The sequence below is a fragment of the Desmodus rotundus genome, chromosome 4, assembly GCF_022682495.2.
Source record: "Desmodus rotundus isolate HL8 chromosome 4, HLdesRot8A.1, whole genome shotgun sequence".
Taxonomy (NCBI): Eukaryota; Metazoa; Chordata; class Mammalia; order Chiroptera; family Phyllostomidae; genus Desmodus; species Desmodus rotundus.
In genome coordinates, this window is record NC_071390.1 from 27,654,207 (window position 1) to 27,673,803 (window position 19,597).

The window sequence follows — 19,597 nt, forward strand, 5'->3', positions numbered from 1 at the left end:
TTGTGATCTCCCTCTTTAGCTGAGTGCTTTTCTGCAGTACCTACTGGGATATAGCTCACAATTTCTACTTTCTGAGTTTGCCTCTGAGTTACGATGATGGCAATCTCAGTCAAACTCATTTTTACAGAAGAGGAAGTTGAGAGGGGAAAGAGGGTGAGTTGGTTGAGCCCAAAATAATTGTGGATTTTAGGTCTTTGAAACAGATTTCTAGGCAAATCCAAACTGTAGAGCACATTCCCAGCCCCCTCCTTACACGGGGCTCCTATAATATGTGAGTGTGTGGTTGAATCTGGGGAGAACCTGTGTGGCCTGAAGTAACTCGGTGTGTGATGTTATTCACAGCTCTGGAGTAAATACCTGGCGAGATCAATTGAGACCAACACAGTTGCTTAATAATGTAGCCAGATTCAAAGGCTTCTCAACACCCATCCTTTCCGAAGATGGAAGTAGAATCAGATACGGAGGACGAGACTACAGTTTGGCTGACTTTGGTAAGCACGTTGCCATAGATTGCAAGCTGGTTACAAAGTGATAACAACCCATTTCTGTTCCTGGGTTTGTTTAGGGGAGGGTTTCCGGCAGAGCAGGGCCCTAATTACACCACAGGGGACTCCCCACACGACTGTCTAACAAAAGCCCATTATGCTAGGGTTTGCTGTCATGTCAAGTGTCAATGTGGACACATTTTCTTGTCTGTCTTATGTTTCACTTGACCTTTGTAGGTCATAGGCATTCAAGCTTTGAACACAAAGTTGTAGTAATTAACTAATTTTCATGTAATGCAAAGTGCTCAGATGGTAACTCAAGAATTTCTTTACCAAGTTTATTCCATCATTCTTCCAGCCCTTCTGTGAGAAGGCTCAGGGATGGCACGGGGTTGCTTCGAAGAATCCGCTAAGTTCACATCTGGCTCACGTCCGAACTTTGGGTCTTGCTCTCTCGCAACCGTAATTTATAAAACTAACTGTCCTGACACATGGAGAGCTAGCTGCACTCTGACAGAGACTGAAGTAGCTTAATTTAAGTGAGCACAAGGGCTGTGGTATAATTCAGTGTTGTGTAGGCAAGAACGGCTTCCCAGAGTCGGTGGTGGTGGGACTGGCCTTGAGGATTCGTGGGATATTCAAAGAAAGCTGAGCGTTCCCTGGCTGATGTGGTTCAGTGGGTTGAACACCAGCCTGCCAATTGAAAGGTCGCCAGTTCGATTCCCAGTCAGGGCACATGCCTGGGTTACTGGCCAGGTCCCCAGTGGAGGATGCATGAGAGGCAACCATGCATTGATGTTTCTCGCCCTCTCTTTCTCCCTCCCTTTCCCCCTGTCTAAAAATAAATAAATAAAATCTAAAATAAAAAAAGCTGAGCAAAGACACATGGGAGTGAAAGTGCTTCCGGAACCACAACTGCTTGTTCTTGACATTGTGATAAACTATATTTTGTCTTTCCTTTTGAAGAAGACTTAGTCAATATCAGGGATAATTAGATTTTTAAGAAATGTTGGTGCTCCTGTGAACATGAGAACTTGCAAAAGGGACTGGGAATAAACTGGCAAGCAGCATGGCCTCGTGTATGAGAGTACCTGCAAACAATCAAAAAGTAACCCCCCAAAGCTGTATCAGCCATAAGGACCGTTCCAGTTACTGTTGTTACATAACAAATTACTCCAAAACTTAGCCGCTGGAAACAACCATTTGTTTCGTGGGTTAGGAATTCAGGAAGGGCTCAGCCATGCAGTTCTCACTTGAGCTGCTCATGAGTTGGTTGCTGTCAGATGTCAGCTGGGGCCACAGTTGTGCCAAGGCTGGACTGAGCTGCGTGTCCAGGATGCTCACTCACGTGGCTGGCAGTTGATGATGGTTCTTGGCCAGGAGCTCAGCTGGGGCTGACGATCAGAGCACCTACCTACTCAGGCTTTTTCTGTAGGACAGCCTCTAGGTGCCCAAGCTCCCTTCGTGGTGAGTGGCACCCCCAAAGCAAGCGCCTCAGGAGCACCAGGCAGAATCAGTGTGGCCTTTTATGCCTAGCCTGGGAAGTCATACGGCATTTTTTCATTAGTGGTCAAATGTGTCCCCAGACTCAAAGAGAGGATATACATGCCCCTCCTCAATGGGAGAAGTATCAGAAAATTTGGGGGCTGTGTATTTTAAATGCCAAAGTGACATGACCTGCTGTGACAATTGAACTTACGAATTTTAGTGGCTTAACACAATGAAAGTTTATTTCTCATAAATTCAAAACAGGCATTCCTACAGGTCAGTGGCCCGCTCCTAAGCAGCATTTCATGCACTTAGTCCCTCCCACCTTACAGCCCAGCCATTCCTCAGCTCAGGTGTCCAAGTGGTGGTTTTCTTCTGAATCCAGAGGAGCAAGGCACAGGGACACAGAGTCTGGCTGGGAGCCTCTGCCACGAAGTAAACATGGGCTGCTCTTACACATCCGGGAGTATTCTGGTCCCTTTGCTCTTGGCAGCCTACAAGTCAGGTGTGAACCTGGTTGGGCCGGGCCCCTGGTCAGGGGCTATTTCTGTCAATGACTCCTTCTCAACTCAAAGTTCGCACAGGGGCACTGCCTGACCATTTTGCAGAATCTGGGAGGAAGTGCTGGAAGCCCCTCAGGCAGTCTGGCGGAGCTGTTCCCGGGGCCCATCCCTGTTTCAATGCCGCTTTCCATTCCAGAAGCCAACAAGACCCTGCACCAGCACCTTGGGGCCCCAGAAGAGCGTCTTGCCCTTCACATCCTCAGGACTCAGGGGCTGGTCCCCGAACACGTGGAAACAAGGACTTTGCACAGCACCTTCCAGCCCAACATCTCTCAGGTAAAGGGGCTCCCTGTCTCTGAAGACCCATCATCCAAACACCAAGGGTAGGGGCAGCGTGGACACAGACTTGTTTCTTTTCTCTCTTTTGGATGCTGTAAGATACATAAGGAGTAGAAATGAAACTCATCCCAAAGAAGAATTTATTGTAAGAATTTTCAGGTAACTCACTAAATCCAGCCAGGAGAGTGATTATGACTCAGAATAAACTGGGACCAGGACTTCTCCCTGCCTCTTGTCTCCCTCTCTCTGAGTCGGCTTCAGTCAGCACTCCTCCTGTGGTACCTTCCCATGTTGTGAGAATAATGCAGACAGTCTCTGAGTGTTCTGGGTTATTCTATGGTCCCATCTACTTCCAAATGTGGAAAGGAGAGGTTCCCCCAACTTGGCCCAAATGTCCACCCTTGGGCCACTCAGCTGTAGCCAGGAGGGCTGGGCCTGGGAAAGCAACTGTGCTCAGCCCAGTCTGGGTGAGGTGGTGCCATCTGAACAAGGATCCAGGAGAAGCAGGGAAAAAGCTGGGCCATGGGGCCCAAAGTGGCTCATCATAAGGACCGTGTGGAGAGTGATGGGGACGATCAGTTTCCAGAAAAACAAGGGGAGACACGGCAAATGACAAAATAATCCAAGAGGAAGCTTTCTGTAATGAAGACTCCCGGGCTGTGCCTGCAGAGATTCAGATTCAATAGGTCGGGGGTGAGGCCGGGAATCTGAATTTTAACAAGTACCTGGAAGGATTCTGATGCAGCTGGCTAGGAAATCTCACTTTCAGAAATATTAATCTAATGGATACAAATATTATTGACACAGACAGCACAATTGTGGACAAGCTTGTCTCTAAAAAGTGGCCACAAGTGGCCGGGATTTACTAGGTTACTTTGACATTTTTATTCTGTTTCACATTTCATTTCTTCTCTTATTTTTCTTCTTTCCTCCAAAGACTCCATTCCTCCTTCTCTCTTTCCTCCCACCCCTCAACTGAATACAGTCTTAAGAAATTACAAAGCAAGGAAGATCTTTCCCAGGGAATCCAGTAGCCCATCCCTCCTGCTCCCTGCCCCATCACCTCTACCTAACGCGTTGGGCAGACTGCGGCTGGGTCTTAGGAGAAACCTGGGTGCCTAATGTTCTGCAGTGTGCTTGATGCATTGTGAAACCCTGAGCCCTAGAAATTAGTTGGAAGAGTGACAGGATCACAGTGAAATATAGCTTATTTCAAGAGCTCTAGTTAATTCATTTCGCTCACAATGCATTAGGAAGCCAATCTAGTGGTTTCCTTGGCAACCTTCTTAAAGACCAGTCTGTTTTTGTCATGAAGGCAGAGTGTACAGAACCTCCAAAAGCAGTTTGGGGAATTTAAATCGGTTCGTATGGTTGATAGAGTTTGTTAATGGCATTCCTCGTCTGTCTGGAAGAACGTTCCAGTCAGATGGATGGGCCTCGTCTGTGGCCATCAAAGACCTGGGCAGGGCCTCACCAAGATGGCGCCATGGTGTCAGCGAAGCTTCCTCCCTCCCCTCCTGCAGCCTCTTCCTGGGTTGTGGCACTAGTGAGCCGAAGTCAGGGAGTCCTCAACTTTGGGGAACAGTACTGTTCTTGTCACTGTTTGAGTCTCTGCTTTGGAAATGCCATGTTGTAAGTCTTTCTTTTACAAAATTAAATACCATTTTACATCATTTTGATTTTCTGCCTTGAGGTAAGTGTCAAACAACCTTTGGGTGTCAAAACACTGAGGCTGATATCAAGTAGACAGTGGGATGATGAATCGAGTGACCTCTTGAGACCTATTCTGAGAATAAGGGCCCGACTTTAAGTGGTTGTAAGAGAGGGTGTGTATGTGAATGGAACTGTGTGTGCACGTGTGTTTGTGTGCATGCGTGTGTTGGAGGTGGTGTTAGTGTTGGGAAGCCCCTCATCTTGTTGACCAGGGAAGACTCAGACTGTGATACAGGCAGACACATGCAGCCAGTAGAGACTCCTGGGTAGAGTAGGGAGTGGGTGGCCTAAATGATGTTGAATGCACAAGATTCATCTTGATTTGTTCTTCTACTCTTTTTTTGTTTGTTTGTTTGTTTTTTGCTGTCTACATGGACTAAGAAATTTTAGGCCCAAAGAAATAGTTTCACCTAGGAAATGTGAATGAAAATTGTAGTCTCTATCCCCTGTAATATAATTTTATTTCTCTTTTCATTTTGGAATGGCTTAGGGAAAACTGCAGATGTGGGTGGATGTTTTCCCCAAGAGTTTGGGGCCACCAGGCCCTCCTTTCAACATCAAACCCCGGAAAGCCAAAAAGTAAGTAATCTTGAGATCCTGCTGTCTTGGCCTGGGCCTTGGTGCAGGACAAGAGCAAAAAGCCCCTTCAACATGTGTTCATTTTTAGATTCTACCTCCGTGTGATCATCTGGAACACCAAGGATGTTATCTTGGACGAGAAAAGCATCACAGGAGAGGAAATGAGTGACATCTATGTTAAAGGGTAAGGCTAGCATGGAGCACCTGTGACAAACTCAGGGAATGTCCCTCTCCGTAATTAGTTTTCACTGTTAAAGGTGTACACCATATGATTCTTGGTTACTTGACAGTATCTCATTAGTGCAACCTGCTTAGGGAGCTCCAGAGACAAAGGCAGAGAGAACAGAAGGAAAAGAAAACCTGTATGAATCTTGTTTGCGAGCAGAGGCATCTAATGACTATAAGAGCTGATACATTTTATTTATTTATTTATTTATTTATTTATTTATTTATATCCTCACCCAAGGACATTTTTTCATTGCTTTTAGAGAGAGAGGGAGGGAGAGAGAGAAACATTGATTGGTTGCCATCCATATGCACCTGGACCGGGAATGGTACGTGCCCGGACCGGGGAATGAACCTGCAACCAAGGTATGTGCCCTGACTGGGAATCGAACCCACAATCTTTCAGGTATGGGACGATGCTCTAACCCACTGAGCCACACCAGCCAGGGCTGATACCTATATCCTTATTTCTCTTTTTTAAAAGTGAATTTTATTGAGTTCATTAAGCATATTTGTTATTTCTGAGACTTCTTAGTCATGCAGTTCACTTTTATTACTTCTTTATATCTGGAATAACTGGCTTTAGAAACAGGGAAATCTTCCAAGATTTTATTTGCTATACATTTTATTACCAGCAGCTGATGTCCATAGAAAAGAGGAAGCATTAGCAGAATTTTTAAAAACCACTGATTCCACCAACCTTTACTGAGTGCCTGCATCCAACCTGTAAAGAGTCATAGTTGTTCATTTTTCCGTCACGTGCATAATTGAGTTCCACATAGTTCATGGTGGTGTTAGTTTTGTGTTGTGCCTTGACCATAGATGTTAAGTACAGAATGGCAAAGTGATTAAGAAGCCAGACTCTGGAGTTGGACTAACTGGGTTGAAACCCTGGTACTCTCCCTACTAGCTGGACTAGTTAGTAAGTTTGCCGTTCCCGACACGGAGATAATGAGAGTACCCACTGCTCGGGAATATTCAGAAGACCGAGTTACTCAAAGCATTTAGGATAGTGCCTGGCAGACAGTAAGAACTATGTATATTAGGGTTCTCCAGAGAAACAGAACAAGTAGGATGTGTGGTGTGTGTGTGTGTGTGTATGTGGAGAGAATGTAAAGAATTGGCTCACATGGTTATCAGAGGCTGAGAAGTCTCACAATCTGCCATCTGCAGGTCAGGAGAAGATAAAATGAGATCCCAGCTTAATCAACGAGGCAGAAAAAGGGGTGAATTCCTCCTCCATCTGCCTTACAAGGCCCACCCACATTGGAGAAGGCAGTCTACTTCACCAAGTCCACTGATTCAAATTCGAATCTCATCCAAAAATACCCCCAAAGATTGTTTAATCTGGGCACCCCATAACAAGTCACAGTGGCACATAAAATTAACTATTACACTATGTATTAACTAGTATTATTGATATCCCACATAGACCAAGTTAGGTTCCTTGATATTTAAAAAGATAAGACCTTTTGAATTGAATGTATTCATAAAATGAGAACAAAGTTTCACTTAGGATCCCAAGTGGTCTTCAATCAAAACTTTGTTAAAAACACTATTACTCTCATTTAGGTTTGCTGTAAACAGGGAGTGTTTCATCAAATTTGTTATTCTTTCTCATTTCAGAATCTTATTACCAATCCCCAAGGAAAACTAATCCCAGCTAATTGCATATATGCAAATTTATTTGATTATCATAAGCATTTTTTTTTTCCAATCAGGGAAAACAACTCAGGTGATACTGAACCGAAAGAAAACTCCTCTAATCAAAGAGTAAAGCTCCCCCTAAAGTACTATGTCATAGTTGGAATTAAAATCTAAATACTATATGTGAAATGATAAATAATATGCCTACTAATACCTATATATGGGTATTACCTACAAAGTTACACATATATGTACACAAATACAAAAACTTCGGGTAGTTGTTTTAAAATTAAAATATGAAAAGATTCCTATATAAAATTAAATGTGAAAAGATTCACTAATAAAAGAGAGAGGACTCTCACAGCGCCCCATGGCAGAGCACCCTGGCCCAGCCTGCCGGCTGCAGGCACTGAAGCGGGCTGCACAGTGGGGAAAAAGAAAGAAAGAAAGAAAGAAAGAAAGAGAGAGAGAGAGAGAGAGAGGGAGGGAGGGAGGGAGGGAGGGAGGAATAATGGAAGAGAAGGGGGAGCTGCAGTGGATGAGTGGTCTGGGATTAGATAATGCTGACACTTGGGGAGGGGTCAAGGTGTGAAGCTACTGAGGTCCTAACCAGAGAGTGTTCACTCTCTTTGGTGAATTAGTTCAAAGGCTTAGAAGTTAATTGTCAAAAGGAACTTTTCAACTAACTTATCTGGTCAATTAATTGAGCAGCAAAAAGTAAAAGTAATGTAACTGATTGATGTTAATACGGCTACTAATAATGGGACCTCATATTGGCACTTTGTCATCTTCATGGTCTTTTGAGACAGACAGACTGGGAGTTATACCTAATTCTTCACATTACTGGCTGTGTGAGCTTATTCAGGTTAGATAGCCTCTCTGAACCTCAGCTTCTTCATCTGAGAAATGGAAATATGTAGAGAGTTGGGAAGAATAAAAAAAGGCATGAGAAGTACCTGGTTCAGAGCAGATGATGGTGAACTTGAGTTAAGGATTTCCCCCTACCCATTCTGGCCCTTCCAAGTCACGATCTGTCCTCAGGTTGACCTTGTGAAGGGAGTGCATATCATTAGCCTCATTTAACCGATGGCAGATGAAGCTTAGAGAGTCAGTGGCAGAGCAAGTTCACAGCCAGGCCTGCCTCCCACCAAGAATCTCTGTCTGTGGGGTCCAGGCATCAATGGTTTTAAAATCTCCCCAGTTGATTCTGATGCAGTTCTAATGTGCAGTCAGGGTTGAGAATCATGCATTCAACCACTTTACCAGCCTAAAATCCAGTGTTCTCCTGGCTTCCAAACCAGCAGTTTTCCCAGTAGCAGGCAGATGTGACAGCTTCTCAGGCAAGTAGATTCATTCATTCCTTCAACAGGTATTTAATTAGTGTCTGCTCCATGCCAGGCACAAGTCAAGAAAACTTTTCAAATGTCAAAAGTTGAGAAATAACCACTCAAATCTCCCTTGCTAGTCTCATTAATATGATCACAGTGAATCTAAGAATAATAAAGAAGGGAAGCTGTAAGATTACTGGAGTCATGCCTGTTTTGTTTGCTTATGTAAAATGTGGAAAAGGAAATGCTAAAGTTCAGAACTAAGTCATATTCATTGAGCCTATCAGCAGTGATGACAGATAATGATGAGTTATAGTGTTGAAGACTAAAATCATAGCCAGCTCCAACGTTCCCAAAATAGAAGCTTAGTTGTTGATATTTTCCAGAAAATTTCACCTTATCCCTGTTAAGTGAAGTCTAAAGGGTTTCCTGCTTTGGTTTTAGAGGAATTATATTTTATTTGGCTACAACCTGTGTTGGATGCAACAGAGCACCTCCCTTTCATAAATCAGCGCCCAGCTCCGTAGATAACTGGAAGCTGCCCAAGAAAAGTGCATTAATTCTCCTGCCCTTCACTCCCCTAATCACTGCACAATTTTGCGGCTAGATTACCTGTCAATCACACGAAGCTAAGTCTGTTTGCCTCTGCTTTTCAGCTGGATTCCTGGCAATGAGGAAAACAAACAGAAAACAGATGTCCATTACAGGTCCTTGGATGGCGAGGGGAATTTTAACTGGAGATTTGTTTTCCCGTTTGACTACCTCCCAGCTGAACAACTCTGTATTGTTGCTAAAAAAGTAAGCTCTGAAATATGCCAATGGGAAGTGGATGTCATGGGTCTTTCTTAACGCAGACACTCAGAATGTTGGAGCCACTCAGCACCTCAGCGGTCATGAGTTCAGCTCCCTGTTGGTACAGACTGGGACTACGAGGCTCACAGAGGTGTGGGCACTTGCCCAGGGGCACACAGCTATGAGAGCTCTTTGTGGAGTGAGAAGTACATGGGATACAACTTTTCTTTCCCTAACACGTTGGACGCAGTGGGAAGGATCTGGTAAAGGGTAGATGTGGGGTTCTTGTACGATATATACAACAACCCAAGGGTATGTTTATGTCCCTGGGAAACCAATGTCTCCCCACGATAAGCAGAACAGTTTGACTAAGTAACCAAACAGTGGCAAAATATTCAAGTAGGTAAAATTTCCTTCCTTCAGAAGAATTTTTGTGAGGGTTTAGGGCCCTGGAGGTCTTAATTTGTAAGATTCTCAGTTACAGAACTCAACTCAAACTGGCTTATACCAAAAAAGAGATTTGTGGGTTCACATTACTAAAAAAGTCCAGGGTTGGCTGGCTTTAAGCAATGCTTGGGTCCCAGGTTGGACTGATGTCTTTAGAAATGGCTCTCACTGCTCTGCCCCTCTGCGCTGCCTTCTGTGGGCCTCCGTCCCTGGTGGAGGCCCCGCTCATATCCTGCCCTCTCAGCACCCTCAGCAGAAAGAGAACAACTCCCCTATGGTGCCAACCACACTGCGTTTGCTTGTTCGGGGCACGTGCCCATTCCTGAATCGGCCAGTGCTCCCTGGGGATGCAGTGCTCCAGCTGGCTCTGGAGTAAAGGATGGAGACAGTTCTTCCCAAACTGCATGGACCAGACGACGGGACTCCAAGAAAAGTCTGGGTGCTTTCATCCCAAAACAGGGGCCCAAAACCTGGGCAGGCAATAGCAACAGATGCCTTCTGTAGGTCCTCCATCCTGTTTCTACCCCCACAGTCTATAAACTTTCCCTAGCTCTTCCCAGGCACGTCCTCTCCCCAACACCTGATTAAAACATACCTGCCTCTGTCCCATCTGGCCAGGCCCTACCCCCTGCCAGTCCTACTCAGCGCTGATGTATAGTGAGCACTCTTCTGCGCCAGGTGAGATGAATGCTTTCAAAGGGCATTTTCTAGCGACACAGTGCTCAACCTGATGTCAAATCATGCGCACTTTCAGATGGAGAGGCAGACTGGGGTGAGGAAGGTGAGGGAGTTGGGGTCAGTTAGGCCTTTAGTTAAGGTTCCTTTCCCATTTGCCCACATCTGCAGCTGGACCTCCCAGTGCCCTGAGTGGTACTTGGAGCCTGAGCCCCCACATGACAACCAGGAGGGGCCAGACAACAGCAGAGGGGGCTTCCACGCCCTTCACAGACAGGCCCCCTGGGTCCTGCCAGGGGGAACATTCCTGGAATGTCATCTGAAAAATGAGGAACAACCCAACAATCATCCTTCAAATTCATGGAGCATTGGGGAATGTCCCTTTCTTCTGGGGCTAGAGGAGCTTAGATGTAATTAGGCCGTGGGGGTGTGATTATTTTTGGCTAGTATTGCCTAGACAGAGGCAGGGACCAGGCCTCCCCCCACCTAACTAGTGTGAGGAATCTGGGAGTTCTTCATTGACCACAGCATGGACAACTCAGCAATATTTTTCAAAAGTCAGCCTGCCGGGACAATTTAAATCTGCAGTGATGAAAAAGGAACATCTGTGCCCTAGTGAAATGACCGCCCAGCCGTCTGTGTGGGCAGGGCGGAAGGTGCCTGGGCAGGCATAACGCCCCAGCAGGTGATGTTGTGGGCTGGCCTAGGACATCCTGGCTCTGGGACGATAATCCAAGCAAGCAGCAGTGGTCTTCTAGGGGGAGATACAATCACTCCCTAAACTCCAGGAGTGGCCTCAGGAAGTCACACTGATAGGAACATGGCAGGAAGCCTTCTGTTTGGGAACTGCCTGGGACATCCATTTTGTCACCCAGCTGGTGGCCTTGAGATGTCCTGGGGAGCCCACCTGTCCTGCATACACAGTGGGGGCGGGGTAGGGCTGAGGGGAGAGGGTTTTAGGTTAGGGGTGCACAGGAGGGAAAGGCCGCACGTCTTGATACTGGGATTTCCAAGGGGTGGGTTTCAGAATCCAGTCATCGTTGTCATTGGTGTGTCTGTTTCTCTTGTCATTTTAGGAGCATTTCTGGAGCATTGACCAAACTGAATTCCGGGTGCCACCCCGACTGATCGTTCAGATATGGGATAATGACAAGTTTTCTCTGGATGACTACTTGGGTAGGGCTTACCTTCGGATACTTTTCTCTAAGAAATTGTACTTGGAATTAGTGAAATCAATTAAAACTTGAGTCAGTTATTTAAATCTCCAGTACTGTGGAGAATTGGGGGTGGGGCACAGCCACAGCCTGCATGTCCTCTGGACAGCGTGGCACAGTGAGTGTCACTCCTTTCTGTGGCTCGAGGGCCCTCCTGGAGGCCCTGGTACCAGCTTCTGTCTTGCTATTAAGACTCAAAGCCCGTCTCCACAAAAGAATGCCACACCTCTGCCTTTACCTCCAAACCATCTGTTCTCTCTCTCTCCTCAGCACTTCATCATGGCTCCCTCCTCTTCCACGCTGCTTTCGAACGCTGCTGAGGTCCCCTAGTGTCCCTACCCGTTGTTATTTCCCCCAGGTTCATCCTCCTCTGTGGCTAAAGCCCCTGTTAAATACCCCCTCCCCCAGACACACCCTGGGCTTTTCGGTTTCTTGGCACACAGCGCCCCCCCCCAACCCTGAAGCACAGCGCTCTTCTGATTTTCTCTCTCCCAGGCCTTGGGCCTGTCTCGTCGGCTGGCCCTGTTTCTCCCTCCCGCTCCTTAAATGCAGCCCTTTGCCTTCCCTGGGGTCTTTGGCTCTCCCCAGGGCCCCTCGGTGCCTTTCCTGTGGGCACCTTTCAGCGAGGTGTGACTTCTGAACCAGGAGGCGTAGCCTGACCGCCCACAGTGCCCGACAGGGTGAGAAGAAACCGCTGCAGTGACTCATTGCACTATGTGAATGTCTCAAATCAACACGCCCTGTTCCTTAAACTCACACGGTCTTATACATCAGTTATACCTCAAAAAGACTCATTATGATGCTTATCCCCAATTCTCCACCAGAAACTTTCACCTTTTTGTTTGGCTGGCACCTCAGATTTACCATGACTAAAGTCAAACTCAGCCTTTCTTCCCAGACCCCATCCCTGCTCTCCTCATGGGCCCCTCGCTGTCCCACAAGGAGTCCTCTGTGTGTCCTCTGCCCTTCCCCCAACTCAGGGCTAGCAGTAATCTGCTTTATCATGTGCTTTTGTTTTCTCATGTCCACAATCTCTGCCACTCTCCAGTTCAGACCTCATTTTCTCTTGACCAGCCGTTACAGCAGCCCCTAGGTCAGGTCCCTGGCAGAGGAAAAGCCCACAGTGGCCAATGGCTGTGACTTGTTTGTCCCTTTACCTGTCACAGCCCTGAGAGCAGTGGCTGTGACTTAGTGCTTATAAGAGATGAACAAACAGATTTGAGCGTGCTAGGATGCTAACTTATACAGCATATGGGCAGTAAATTCCAGAATAGTGGAGGGTTTTTCCTTGGAATTTAAACAAAATAGTCTGACAACGCATAAAAAGAATGAACGTATTTTAAAATGGCTAGTGGGCAAAGGACTGGCATTATCTCCCAAAGGAGAGCTGAGAAAAAAGCAGGAATAAGCTCAAGAAGGGCTGAGTAAATTGCAGGCTATGGGTCCACATAAGATGAACGGCTATTTCCTAGCCAGACAGTTTAGAGAGAATCCGCCACTGTCCCCCTCTTGCTCTTCGCTGTCACTGTTGAAGACCAGCTCTTGTCCCAGCAATCCATAGACTTGACCCCACAGCACGTACACTGTTCCCTTAAGGAGAGGGCTCACGGGAGTCCCGCGCCCAGAGGGAAGCCAGTGAAAGTGCTACCAGCGCGCGAATGCCTCCCATCACGGAAGACAAAGTGTGTCTCTCCAGGAACCCCGAGTGGCCTTCCTAGTTCCTGGCAAGACTTTTCTGTTGATCTGTAATGTTCTTTCTCAAACTCCTGTTTGTGAGGTTTCACTAGGAGATGACTGTTCCATGGAGGGTTCCATGTTCCAAGTACCAGGTGTCTTTGCCCAAAGCCACACAGCTGTTCAGGGCAATTCAGAACTAATACGAGCGAATTTCAAATCCAGGGGCAGTGGAAATTTTGTCTATCGAGGTTTAGTGATGTTTGAGCTTGTAGAGGAATTCTGTTTATGCTCCTGTTGTTGAGAAATGAAACATGCAGTCCCACATGAGATGCAGAGAGGTGGACGGGGATTTCTTCTGCTCGTCTCCCAGGGTCCCTTTCTCTGATGCGCACTCATCACCTGGTCAGAATCACCGTCTGCCTCCCTTCTGACAGGAACATTCTGTTCCCTTGCAAACAACGGCCGATCCAGTCGAAGCTTATTGGAATTTAATATTTCCCTGGCTAGGTTTCCTGGAACTTGATTTGCATCGCGCCATCATTCCAGCAAAATCACCAGAGAAATGCAGCTTGGACATGATTCCGGACCTCAAAGCCATGGACCCCCTTAAAGTGAAAACCGCCTCCCTCTTTGAACAGAAGTCCATGAGAGGATGGTGGCCGTGCTACGCAGACAAAGATGGCTCCCGGGTGATAGCTGTACGAGCATTTTGTGGCTGGGGGTCCTTCGGGCCTTACATCATTTAGGTTTTCTCTTTATCAATAGATTTACTCCAGATAAGACAAGGAAGTGCCAAATTGGTGGGATTTAGGTTAAGGGAACAGTTTGTACCTGGGATCACAAGAGAAGGTGTCCACGAGCACATGTTTGAGTTTGAGTGGAAGGTGAAGTCACTAGAATTGTCCAAAAATCCGGACGCCAGAGAGGTTGTACAGTATTTCTTTAGGACCCTCCTTTACCAAGAAGGCTAATATTTATGCTGAGCTACTAGTACAGTTTAGTACAGAAAAGGAAACTTCAAATTTGAGCTGTTCTCATTAAAAAAAAAAAAAAAAAAAAAAGAAAGAATGGAGGAAGTGGGGATTCAGACATTCACTGAGCAAGAAGACCATAATTTACAAGCAAGTTTGGAGAACTCAAGATATATTCTGATATAGAACCATGCCACAAAGACTACCTAACTCATCACGTATTATTAATTTTAGTTAACAGTCTGCATCACTGATTACAAACCAGGCAACGTGCTAAATGCCTTACACTCATCACTTTGCTTTTTAAAACAACTTTGAGGTATAATTTATATAAAGAAGCTGCACCCATTCAGATTGCACAATTCGATGTGTTTTGACAGATGTATGTACTCGTGAAACTCCTGTAACCAAGATCTAGAACATTCCCACACCCCAAAAGTTTACTTGTGCCCTGTGCAGTCCATCACCCCTCCCAAGCTGGCCCAGGAAATCACTTCATTGCTTTCTGTCTCTACGGATGAGTTTGCCCATCGTCTCACTTAGTTCTGCTGACAACCCCAAGTAGACGTTATTCCCTTTTTATAAGATTCAAAAACCAGGCTTGGAGAGACAGAGCATCTTGCCGTAGTCAGAACCCAGCTTTGTCTGACTTGTCAGCACAGGAGTCATCAGCGCCCCACCACGTACATGAATGTCTGGGCGGGGCTCTCAAATGGCTGGTGCTTAGTCTGGCTCTTTGGGGTTCTAGAAAGACTATTGCAACCTTCATTATGCCTAGCTATACCGATGGGTGAGTTTCCAGACCTCTTTCAGCCTCCGTTTTCCTCGTGTGCACACGAGGGTAATATCAGTACCTGCTGTACAGGGTTGCGGTGAGCACTGCACACGATTGATTATCCACGAGTCGGGGTTAAGCAGGGCCCAGTGCATCACTCAGGAACCTGTGAACAGAGAGGCAGCATTCATTCATTCATTTGCTCACTTATTTATTCAGCTGGTGTACATTGAGTACCCACTAAGTGCTGGCACTGTGCTGTGCCATGGGGGCCCACAGTAAGCACGAAGTGTGGGGGCTCTCTGGGAGCCTACAGTTAATGCTCATTAAGTATTAGGCATTGTTATGAGCAGTACCTAGGTTAGCCTGGGTCCCAGTAAAGTTACAAAGGAAGGTGTGTGAAAAGGCAAGGAGATGGATGTGAGAAAGCTAGAATGACAGGGAAACAAGAGTGACAAGCAGGGAGCAGGGGAAGCAATTTGTCCTCTTGAGTTCCCACAAGGAGCCAGTTCAGAAACACACGGAAGAGGAAATGTGATGAAATCTCTTGAGGAAAATTCAAGGCAATCGCGGGATTGTTTTACAAGAATAAAAATCATTGCTCAGGGAATACTCCTTGGGCTGAACTGAAAATATTTGTGAAACATGATGTCATGTGTTTAACCTGTTCTGCTTTACTGAAGGGGAAAGTGGAGATGACGTTGGAAATCCTTAATGAGAAGGAGGCCGACGAGAGGCCAGCCGGGAAGGGACGGGATGAACCCAACATGAACCCCAAGCTGGACCCGCCAAAGTGAGAGCCTTCTTTGTTCTCAGCCTTGTCTCATCCCCAGACACCTGCAGTCAGAAAGCCCCCCTTCCAATTGGCTTAATACACTGGATTAGCTTTTGTCCTTCTAATTTTGTACTTAATAGTGGGGGGTGGAGAGGTTGGTGATGTGGCTCTATTTCATCCACGCTCCTCTCTCAAGAAACCAAAGTCCATTGTGCCTTTAACATCTTAGGAAGCTATGGAAGGTTCAAGAATCTTTCTTGGCCAATTAAGGGGAATAATATCTTTTCTTGACTTATAAATGTTACCAATTATTCTTGAGATGGTGTTATGCCCTGCGGTAAAATATCTGTCCCTCATGAGCTGGCTAGGTAAACCCTTTCTTTGCAATGCAGCCGCCCAGAAACCTCTTTCCTCTGGTTCACCAACCCGTGTAAGACCATGAAGTTCATCGTGTGGCGCCGATTTAAGTGGGTCATCATCGGCCTGCTGCTCCTGCTGGTCCTGCTGCTCTTCGTGGCCGTGCTCCTCTACTCCTTACCGGTGCGTGTCCCGGGCCCCTTGTGGTGGTTGTGTATGTGCGCATGGGCGGGCGTGTGTCTGCGCATGTTTTTGTGAACTGTGCTTGGTCATCTAACTTGGTACTTGCCTTTGTTGCTCTTAAGAAGAGTGACTGACTTAGGAGTTGTGGCCTCACAACCCTTCAGCCGTTGGAAAATTTACCGTAATGTGTCCTGTGGTTAGAATGGCATTCTTAGGGTTTCAGGAATTTCAGGCAAAACTCTATGGTCTGAAAAACGCTTTGGTGTCAGGAATTCTAGGAGAACTCTCTCAGGGCTTTATCAATGGACTGTAGCCAGCATTTCTAACTGATCTTGCTGCTCTCGGACTCTTTGTCCTGTTATTCACAGATCCCCAAATCTGGGCTCTCATAGGTCTATACAACACTGAACTCCACCCAGTCTAGAGAGTTGCCCCTCCCCCAACAAGTATGGCCCTTACCTGCTAGGACGTCTTTGCCAGTGCCGTTCCTTCACCCATGTTTTGCCTATCAACATATTCATTCGTTAAGATCCACATCACATAACCTCCCCGTTAAATTCCCCTTAATCATCCCAGTCCAAACGGGGATTTTGCCAGTGGGCTTAGAAGTAGTGCTTTCATTCCCTCATTCAAGAAATTTGTTTAAAAAAAAAGAAGAAATCTGTTGAGCATCTACTATAGGCTAGGAACTGGGGTGTACACATGACCACGGTGTGATTTCTGCCTACACAGTTTATAGCCCGGGCACAAGCAGACGTACGAACAAGTAAACTTCTCCAAGAGGCAAGCTATTATAAAGATAGGAACAAAGGGATAACCAAAGACACTGAAACTGAGAAAAGGCCGACAGTGACCAGAGGGGAGAGGGGAGGGAATTTCAGGGGAAAAGGGTGAAGGGTTTGTAGGAACGATTATAAAGGACACATGGACAATAACGGGAGGGGGGGGAAGGAGATGGAAACAGGAGGGAGGTGGGGAGGGCTGGGGGTTAGGCTGGGGTGGTGGGGAGAAGGCAGAGAACTGTACTTGAACAACAATAAAATTAGAGTGAAAAAAAAAAGATAGGAATAAATGATCATAAGCCTATTGCTGAGGATGGTTTCAGTAAGGAGGGGGCATTTCAGACCAGTTTGCCAAGTGGGGAAGGGATAATCCAGGCATTCAAATGCTCTTATTTCGATTCATATGGATAATAATAGAGATTTGTCTGTGTTGAGTGGCATAGGCATACAGCCACGCTAGCGGAGATTTTGTGTCTTTGCTGTCCCCCGTGATACTTTCAGTTTGTTAACTCAAGGCCACGCCCACTATTTTCTAACCAGAGGCAGTCCAATCTGTCTTGACCATCTAAAAAATTCCTCATAGTTAGTTCGTTTTTCTTGATTTAGATCCTATTGATTTAAACTAGTGGTTCTCAGCGGGGGCAGATTTTGCCCCCCAGAGGGCATTGGGCAATATCCAGAGACACTTTGGTGGCCACAGCCAGGGTGTGCTGCTGGCATTGGTGGGTAGGGGAGAGTCCAGGGCGCTGCTGGACAGCCTGCAAGGCCCAGGACGGCCCCCGACAAGAAACAGTCATCTGGTCCTAAGTGTCAATAGTGTCGAGGTTGAGAAACCCTAACTTAAATATACATATTTTTTACACTGGTTTTGCTTCCTTTTCAGAACTATTTGTCCATGAAGATTGTGAGGCCAAATGCAAAATGAAAGCAGAGTCTTCTTTTCAAGAGGCATCAGCAAGGGGGGAATCCTGTCTGTGTTTATGGACCAAACTCAAGAGTGATTTTGTTTGCATATGAGACTACATTCCAGGGGCAAGGTCACACTCCTTCACCGAGGCCCAGCAGTTCCCGGAGGGTCCAGGCCCGGGAACGTCAGGCCAGCTAGCAACACTTTTATCTTGTTATCTTTTGAAGTATTGTAATTTTTACCATGTTTTTCAGAATATTTTTCAAGGTGGCTGGTTCCATTTAAAAATCATCTTTTTTGTATGTGTCCTTAGTTCTGTAATTGAATTTTTGGAAATTGCTGAAATTGAATTTGAAGATTCCTGCATCTTGACCTCATATTCTTCTCATTTGTATTCAACAAAAAGGACTATGCCTTATAAAAATAGAATAGTTAGAGTCATTCTTATTTATGCTTGCAACCACCATTATTATATTTTATAAGGATAAATGTCATGAGAATCTGTCCAACCTCTCTGATAAACCCAAATAAAAGCATTTCACTTTTAACACCTCGCTGTGTGTTAACTCGGGAAGGGGACAGTTTCTAGTCTCCTGGGTCTCAGTGGACGAGACTCCGCAGCACAGCACTCGGCCACAGACCGTCTGTACGTGCGCTGCCGAATCACGGCCAGCGGGTCACACGGAGGCTAATATAATAAGTAAGAAAAGCTAACACTTACTAAAAATATTGATTCCATGCACAACATTGTTTGAAATGCTGCACGTGTAACTCATTTAATCCTCAAGGTAACCCTATAAGGGTAGGTAACATCATTAACCCCATTTTGCAGTTGAAGAAATTAAGGCAGAAAGAGGTTAAGCAGTTAAGTAACTTGCCCAAGGCCACACAACCAATGCATGGTAGAGCCGGAATTCGGACCCAGGCAGTCTGGCTTCTTTCCTTCTGAATTTCTTTTAACCACAATACAACACCACCTGGGGGAGGACTGTCAAGAGGAGCCTGGAGCTGAGATGGTCACACAGCGAGCGACAGCAGCAGCCCAGTGTGGCTCCGTGCCAACACCAAAGACAGCATGTCTTCTAAAACGAGCGAGGACATTGTCCTGTTACGGTCCCGGACCATCAGCAGGTTCTGTTCCAAGAGCAACCCAGAACTGAGGGGAACAGGAAGTGGTGTGAAAATGGTGATGCTTTTGAGCATTTCCACAACGTTATACCACAATGGTGACTGTCTTGGCATTATTGCTGAGTTGCTTCGTATTTTGAACGTTTTAATTCCCTTCAAGCTTCTGCCAAAAATCCCCGCATTCAAAGGGTGCTCCGTAGGTAAAAATGTTGAGACACAGCACTAGCTAAATTGGAGCACCTGCTGCTCCCCCGGGCACCTTGTAGGCTCTTCCCTATCCGCTCAGGTCACGTCCCACGCAATCTTCCAACCCTTTCAAGGCACGTTGTACCTACACCAAACCACTACTCTCTAACAACGTCATGCCATCTTGCTAGTAATGAACAAAGGTCTATGGCTTTTATCTCATGTAGGGGCACCTAATGATGAAAGGGAGACAGTTTTATTTAGAATGGTGTTTTCTTGGAGAAAAAAAGTAGCTCCACAAAAAAGCAAAGTTGTTTCAGGCAAAGTTGCTCTTTGGACTACTTAACAATAATTATGGAGTTGACACTCCGATCGGAACAGATGCATCACCCTGTCACAGTGGACAAGGGCTCTAAAAAAA

The 19,597-nt window shown here is 46.1% G+C and overlaps 1 protein-coding gene across 2 annotated transcripts in view; it reads left to right on the forward strand.

The window, feature by feature from the left end:
- MYOF (myoferlin) overlaps positions 1–18,398 on the forward strand; it is a 142,416-nt gene extending 124,018 nt beyond the window's left edge. For both annotated transcript variants that reach the window (XM_024563408.4, XM_024563409.4), the window contains 10 exons: positions 343–491; positions 2,673–2,812; positions 5,019–5,107; positions 5,196–5,291; positions 8,964–9,105; positions 11,298–11,397; positions 13,620–13,810; positions 15,542–15,651; positions 16,026–16,173; positions 17,839–18,398. In XM_024563408.4, the coding sequence (XP_024419176.2) occupies positions 343–491; positions 2,673–2,812; positions 5,019–5,107; positions 5,196–5,291; positions 8,964–9,105; positions 11,298–11,397; positions 13,620–13,810; positions 15,542–15,651; positions 16,026–16,173; positions 17,839–17,880 (1,207 nt within the window). In that variant the 3' untranslated portion in view covers positions 17,881–18,398. The remainder of the gene's footprint in view (positions 1–342; positions 492–2,672; positions 2,813–5,018; positions 5,108–5,195; positions 5,292–8,963; positions 9,106–11,297; positions 11,398–13,619; positions 13,811–15,541; positions 15,652–16,025; positions 16,174–17,838) is intronic.
- Positions 18,399–19,597: the final 1,199 nt, after the last annotated feature.